Source organism: Camelina sativa, chromosome 17 (genome assembly GCF_030686135.1).
Source record: "Camelina sativa cultivar CO46 ecotype springtype chromosome 17, ASM3068613v1".
Classification (NCBI taxonomy): domain Eukaryota; kingdom Viridiplantae; phylum Streptophyta; class Magnoliopsida; order Brassicales; family Brassicaceae; genus Camelina; species Camelina sativa.
In genome coordinates, this window is record NC_141896.1 from 30,998,707 (window position 1) to 31,005,843 (window position 7,137).

Here is a 7,137-nt window from a genome sequence, read left to right on the forward strand (position 1 = left end):
TAATATGTCAAACTTTTAGTGACAGTGATAACTAAGTGGGAATCGTATACCGGATCACTGAATGATCTTTATACCCATTCCACGATGTAATCAAATATGAAAAAGAAGAGAGTTGAATGATAGTGATAACACATTGAATTACGATGCTAAATGCATCTCGTATCAATTGGGTTTGTTCTTTTCGGATCAATCAAAAAGAAACTGGGGGAATCTAGATATTGTTGGCGGTAGCATCAACTGACAACTCCTGGGTCTCTGAAAGAATGCTCCAGACTTGGTTTGCAAGATCTGTGACATGTTTATCTTTAAACCCTGATTGGTAAAACAATCAGGGTTTAAACCCCAAAGAACACAAAACCAGGGTTGGTACTTTATAATCTGAAACTGAATATTTCTGAGTGATCTGAAAAAAGTTATTTTACCGAGTTGAGAGAGAGCCTTTTCGAGGTTGAAGAGATAGTCTCTGTTTGGCCCTGAAGGCCCTTCAGCTTTAACTATCTGTCTGCAACAAAAACAAGAAACAAATATCAAATGCAATTTTTTATTTTATAAATAACAGGAAGAACCTTATAACAAAACCACCTACTTGGCAATATCTTCAAGAGGAGCTGGTCCCAAGTAGTTGTTGTTGCTCTTCTTGTCAGGGGAAGCTATGTATCTGAGCAAAATAAAGAAGATACGTTGTTACTTGTTTAGATATACATACCGACGTGATGTAATCGTATGCGTTTCTTACACCATTACTCCTGTTACAGCCGGATCTGAATTTGAGTCCTGCAACAAGTACGCTTAATTGTCACACCCCAAAAGAAGACCAGAAGACCATTTTATGAAGTTAGAAGCACTTACAGTGAAGAAATCAAGATACTCTTTCTGATCATACTGCTTCTCCCTCACTTCCAAATGCTGACAAGAATCCCAAAAGATTACAAACGGAATACAATTGCTTTTTTTTTGGTCATGATTACAACAAAAGAAAAGAGAATCAAATCCACTTACTGTTAAAGCATCTCTTTTATCTTCATCTTTGGTTATCTTATAAGCAACTCCCCACTGTGTAATCAAAAATCATAAGCTAATTTATAAACAAAAAATAAGAGAATTGGATTTGATGTTATAAAGATCATAAGACTTACACAGATTTCTCCATCAGCAGCTTCTAATGTCACTGTTCTTCCCGGGAAATCCGGAGTTCCTCTATGATCAGTACTACCTAAATTGCGTATTAACATTACTAATTACTATAACTAATTAAGATTATAATCAAGATTGTCTGATAAAGATACGTATAGATAAAGAGAGAGAGAGAGAGAGAGAGAGAGACCTTGGTGAAAGACACGGCGATAGCCTTTGATGAAACCAGGGAGGCTTTCGTCGAAAGGGAAACCCGTTTTCCAGATAAGAGATCCGTACCCGAATACCCACATGGCCATTTTTACCGGTGAGACTGAGAAAAATGAGGTTCGATCGGATTGGAGAAGGAGAGAGACAAGTGATCCAGTTACAACATGTTTCACATGCGTAACTGGTTTTAGAACACACCCCCTCTATTTTCTTTAATATCCAGATTCGACCCTAATCTCTAGAATTTTGATGATTTTACCATACAAATTAGGCGTTATGACTTCGGCTTATTGGGGCCAAACGTTCAAGTTTTTTTTTTATGTATTAAATGTTAAATGTTATATTCAAGTTTCCCAAACGTTCAAGGTAAAAATTATATTCAACAAAAAAAAAAAAAAACTGTTATATAGGCAACATCAAGCTGAATTTTTAAATGTTAAAGAATGTTACTAATTATTGCAGCAAAATAAAAAAAAATAGCGAAGCCCGCCTTCATATATACTCCCTCTGTTTCACAAAGAGTGTCATTTTGGCCTGATTTTTTTTGTTTCAAATTAAGTGTCATTTTAGATTTTCAATGTAATATTAAACATAAATTTCCAACTTTAACCTCATATTCATTGAAGAATATCAAGAGTCAATATCAATTTTAAAGGTATAAGAGATATTTAAATATGTTTTCTTAATTTGTGTGTAAAGTGTCAAAATGACACTTATTATGAAACAGAGGGAGTATATAATAAGCCGGTGAAGTCGTCAAGGTGCTTAGACGGTTACGAACGTTCAACTAATATATGGTACCAGAAAATTTTGCAATATATATATATATCGGTTTGGTGTCGCATATTTATAATCACTCTGTACGAATATATATGGTTGGATTTGGTTTGGTTTGTTTATCGATTTTAGAGGAATCTCAGTATAATTTTGTTTTGGAAATTTCGATACAGGGTATTAGTTGCAAGCCTCTACTACAAATGGTGAGAGAAAGAGAAGATAGTGAGATCCAGTAGGAGAAGACAAAGACAAGTGACCCCATTAGTAGAACATGTTTCCAATTTAACAAGTTTACATCACAAAAACAAATCTCTTTATTTAATAGTATATCATATCCAAATTTAGACCCTAAATTCTTGGATTAATCAGATTTGACTATTTTTTTTTTTTTTTTTTTTTTGTTTTGTTTTAGGCGTAATTTTACCAAATGATTCATTCATCATTTGCTTTTGGAAATTTCAAAATACACTGAAAGTAGAAAACAGAAAAACATGCATATGTAAAAAAGATACTAAAAGTTAAAGCGATTAGGAAAATGTAAAAACAAAAGCACAAAAACAACAAGAAAGATAATCAAAATTTCCAACCTCCAAATGCATGGAGATGAGATCTTTGTCTTCGTATCTTTCTTCTCTCTTTTGGTGTTTTATTGGATCAGGTTCTGGTAACCACCACGCCATTAGCTGGTACTCCCGAGACATCATGACCGTTCGTTTGTTTGACTACGTTACTGATCGGTAGCTCTTGGTCCTTGGTTACGACTTTCACGTCTAATGGATTCACTACGTCCTTACTCTTTCCCCATACCACACTGTATAGTCCAAGAACTATAAACACTGCTCCAATGATACTGCATAACAATATATACAATAACAACATTCGAAAACGTTAATAATGTAAAACTTAATAGTATAATCTTGAAATATAAAAGATTTGATCAAATGTGATTTTTATTACCTTCCGAGATGGATTTTCTCAGCCAGAACCAAGGCACCGAGGAAGGCAGTGATGATCATACACATAGGACTAAACGACGTTGTAAACACCGGGCCACGTTGTTTAATCACAATACTTTGTATGTAATACGCTATCCCCGAACAAACCACTCCCTGAAAATATATACAAAACATAATAAGTTTTAGTTGACAAGTTTAATTAGTTTTAGTGTTATGAAGTTGATTAGTAGATGATTAACTTACAGAGTAAACCGCGGCAAGTGTCCCCGAATCCATACCAATCTTCCAAGCGCTCATGTCACGCACCATTATAAGCGAAACAATTGCGTTTAGGATCGTCCCCATCCCACATATCAATGTTACAAGTGATAGCTCAGCTGGGTACACTTTCAATGTGTATGACTGCAAAACAAAAAACATAATATTAATTCTTATTTATCGATATTATTTAATTTCGAAATCCGGATATATATATATATATATCGATACTATTTGTTTATTTATAGATAAATCCAAAAATATTGATTAAATTACCTGTAAAATGAAGAAGGCAGCCCAAGTAGAGATACTACCCATGATAGCTAAGGTTCCAAGGACCCAGTGTTGGCCCGTAGCCGTGGTGTTGGCGCCACCATGGAAGGAACTATGTGCGGCTTTCACGATCTCGATGGCCGGACCTTTGTACAACGTCATAATCATCGCTCCTCCAACTGTGATCACCGTTCCCACCACTTTTGCAACGCTGTGAATCTTCCTAAAGTTAACCGTCTCAAGCCTGATTAACATAGACATTAGTGTTAATTAGATCACTTTCACTAAATAGCTAGTTCATTAATAGTAACGTATCTTAAAAGTAATGTATAAGCAAACAACGATGATTGCGTAATAAAGTTAAATTACAAGAAAGTCTTAATGAATGAAAGTACCTGAAAATGAGGGCGAGAATGAAGGTGACGGCGGGAAGTGCATTGGTAAAGGCAGAAGTGTACGATGCTGACGTGTTTTTCAATCCTATGTAGTACAAGTTCTGGTCCATGAGGGGCCTGAATCATTCATACATAAAAAAAACCAATGTTTACTTAATTATTATTTTGGTTTATTAAAATATATATACAGCCTTTTTCACATCATCTTTTTGTTATGCATAATAAGTAGATGCTTTTTCCAAAGATCAAAAAGGAAAACGTGTACGTAGGATAAGTAGTAAGCACACATTCACATTAAAGATGTTTGTTGTGGCCTTGTGGGTGATGATCTCATTCCCAATCAATGATCATTATATATATTTACCAATTTCATCTTTTTTTTTTTAATTTTCCCTACAAATCCATTGTATCTAAGTATATACTTTCTAAAAAAATTATAATTTACTTGTTAATAAATATTTTAAACAATAAAAGATCTATCTCGTACGTCCAACTCTAGATGAATTTTTGGTATATGCAAGAAATTGTAATATGTTTTTGATGGTGGATAGTATAGTTGTTATAAACATTAACAATCTTTGGATTAATCTATAGTTACGTTGTTACTAGCTAAACCAAAAAAAGTCATATTTAAAAGGAGTCTAGTTTTTTTTTTGGTAAGATGTGTTATTATTTCATCTTCCTAAGTAACGTACCCGAATGCTCGCAAAAGAAAAGAAAAAAAAGTAACGTACCAAAATTAACATGATAAAGTAACGTACTTGAACTCGTGAATTTGCATCACAACTATAAAAAGTAAGTTTGGATTTTTGCAAAAAAGTTGTATGAACCGAACTTTCTAATTGCAAAGAAAAAAAAGAGGAAGATGGTTTTCTAATGAAAGAGACTTACTCTAGTATTCCAAGAGCAAGAAGCCTCCAGAACATTGCTAGTGTCATCTTTGGCCTGATCTTCCTGCAAACACATATTTATTAAATTAATTATTCATCCATGCATATACATATATATATATATATATATGTATATATGTGTGTGAGTGTAGTGGTACCTCTCGAAAATGAGAGCAAAGGGAGCCATGACAACCGTAGCGACGACATGACGGTATGTAGCAAGAACCCAATGGTCCATGCCATGCTTGAACGAGACCATGGTGATGATGTACATGCCTGCATACCCAAATTGTAGTGATATGATCGCCAAAATCGGCTTCAAATTCTCCATAGTCCCACCTTTCATCTTTATCACTTAATGGATGATCTCTTACTACTAACTTAATCGAGAAATATATATCTCTAGTTATATAACACTACTATAGCTATGTTTATGTGTGTGTATATATAACTCTCTCCCACACACTCTCTCTCTTTATATTGATGAGAGTTGTTTGGTGAGTGAATGAGATAAGCTCTATTTGTTTGAGGCAGGCAAAACCTAATGGGAGATGACTCCTTTTTATAGTCGATCAAAAGTTAGAATAAAAAGATACACTCATTATTTTGTTCACTCAATAATACGTCTACGTATCTTTTGGAATATTTTAATGACCTAGTGTTTAGACTTTAGAGATATGAATTAAGTAACCGAAACAAAATATGTTTTAACATATTTATTTACTTTTACATATACATGTCAGCATATCGTTTATATAAGAATTCATTTTGGAATTTGTTTTAACTTTTTTCTTTTCTTTTGTCGACTTCAAAGTAGAGAAATTGCAAATCATGTATACACATACATGTTGTGATTCTTTTATTTTTCAATGCGTAACACGTGTGTGCATCATATTAAAGTTGGTATATCACATAGTTTTTGTATGATATGATATCAAGCAGTAGGTGGTAAGATGATTGTGTGTGCATACACATATATCTTTTTACAATATAGTACACAAATATATTTGTAACTCTCTCTCGATATTTCTATATATCTATTACTTTAATGCTTCTTTCATAAACAAGTTTACTTCTCATTCTTTTGTTTTTGTTATGTATATATGTATTTTTGTAGACAACCTTTGGTGTCGATTCGTAGCCATTGGTGTTGGCCACGAAAAATATACGGACACACTCGTGCATATCACATTTCTTCCAGTGAAAAAGGACGAAATGACAAAAAAACCATTACCAAAAAGGGTCGAAATGGAGATAAAAAAAAAAATTCGTAATTCTACGTAAAGAAAAACTCGTATATATCGATGGTGTTAATTGGCATAACATAACATTACGGATGACCGACCACACAAAATTAAGATGCGTAAGGCAGGTGCTAAGCTATTAGGAGTTTGCTATGTACTAATATTAATTTTCATAATCCTAATTTCTACGTAACACACTCCAATCACTCTCCTATATGTTTCCTTGAAATTAAATTAGTTAATAGGTACAACAACAATCATAGTTATCTAGCTCCACACAAAGGTAAGATGCATGTAATTCAAATCCCTAAACCAATTAGGACTTTGATATGTACTATAATTAGTTGTCCTAATCTGAATAGATTGAATATCAAATCCTTGTGCGTATTAATGTTTGTCTACCCGCATGTCCAATTCGTAAACATTGAATACCTTCCACAATAAATTAAAATAGACACAAATAGATTCCCTTAATTATTCATTAAAGACAAAACACCAACCCCTACACATGATTGTTAAATACAAGTATACGACCATGCATCTATCTCTTGCGAATTAGGTAGGATCCTCAATTTCTGGTCGAGTGATATGATATAAAAGGAAAAATTGATATATCTGTATGTATATAATTATCCATACAAAAAAAATTTGATGCAAGTATCTCACTATCTAGCTAACGTAAATTTACAATATTTAGATGTCACTAAACAAGTACCATATGTATAGTCTAGTTTCAAACTTAGCTACAGCCTACACTCTTTCTTATATAAAAATGTTATAAAGAGGGAGAAAGAAGAGAGATGAGAACTAAGAAGAGTTAAACTCAAGTGGGATCTATTGCTAAACAATAATGCAATGCCCATTTAAATATATGGGAGTATGTTTTGTTGTTATTTTCCCCTTTTGATTTTGTTTAATAAGAAGTGGGGTTTTGACACATTGACCACCAAATGCTTTGTAGTCTTAGTGCTCCTCCGTGACGCATTTAATTTCCTTTTCA

At 33.4% G+C, this 7,137-nt stretch overlaps 2 protein-coding genes across 2 annotated transcripts; both read right to left on the reverse strand.

Moving 5' to 3' along the window:
* Positions 1 to 54: 54 nt before the first annotated feature.
* On the reverse strand, positions 55 to 1,690 carry LOC147924542 (gamma-glutamylcyclotransferase 2-3-like). The gene is made up of 8 exons (XM_087494491.1): positions 1,325 to 1,690; positions 1,137 to 1,213; positions 1,000 to 1,053; positions 850 to 906; positions 737 to 774; positions 587 to 658; positions 423 to 502; positions 55 to 312 (listed from the first exon to the last, which is right to left on the reverse strand). The coding sequence occupies exons 1-8, from the start codon at positions 1,431 to 1,433 to the stop codon at positions 212 to 214; spliced, it is 588 nt and encodes a 195-aa protein (XP_087350617.1). The 5' UTR covers positions 1,434 to 1,690; the 3' UTR covers positions 55 to 211.
* Positions 1,691 to 2,539: 849 nt separating this feature from the next.
* Positions 2,540 to 5,620, reverse strand: LOC104757965 (WAT1-related protein At1g44800-like). The gene is made up of 7 exons (XM_010480756.3): positions 5,052 to 5,620; positions 4,895 to 4,957; positions 4,004 to 4,120; positions 3,612 to 3,852; positions 3,321 to 3,479; positions 3,079 to 3,230; positions 2,540 to 2,971 (listed from the first exon to the last, which is right to left on the reverse strand). The coding sequence occupies exons 1-7, from the start codon at positions 5,237 to 5,239 to the stop codon at positions 2,776 to 2,778; spliced, it is 1,116 nt and encodes a 371-aa protein (XP_010479058.1). The 5' UTR covers positions 5,240 to 5,620; the 3' UTR covers positions 2,540 to 2,775.
* Positions 5,621 to 7,137: the final 1,517 nt, after the last annotated feature.

What these genes read in the sequence shown, in the direction of transcription:
- LOC104757965 (XM_010480756.3), bottom strand. Translation starts at nt 5,239, where the DNA reads ATGAAAGGTGGGACTATGGAGAATTTGAAGCCGATTTTGGCGATCATA. An exon ending in ATTCTCGCCCTCATTTTCAG is followed by an intron (nt 3,853 to 4,003) that starts GTACTTTCATTC and finishes TATGTTAATCAG; the next exon opens with GCTTGAGACGGTTAACTTTA. An exon ending in GAGAAAATCCATCTCGGAAG is followed by an intron (nt 2,972 to 3,078) that starts GTAATAAAAATC and finishes ATTGTTATGCAG; the next exon opens with TATCATTGGAGCAGTGTTTA.
- LOC147924542 (XM_087494491.1), bottom strand. Translation starts at nt 1,433, where the DNA reads ATGGCCATGTGGGTATTCGGGTACGGATCTCTTATCTGGAAAACGGGT. An exon ending in CTGCTGATGGAGAAATCTGT is followed by an intron (nt 1,054 to 1,136) that starts GTAAGTCTTATG and finishes TTGATTACACAG; the next exon opens with TGGGGAGTTGCTTATAAGAT. An exon ending in GCTGTAACAGGAGTAATGGT is followed by an intron (nt 659 to 736) that starts GTAAGAAACGCA and finishes TATTTTGCTCAG; the next exon opens with ATACATAGCTTCCCCTGACA.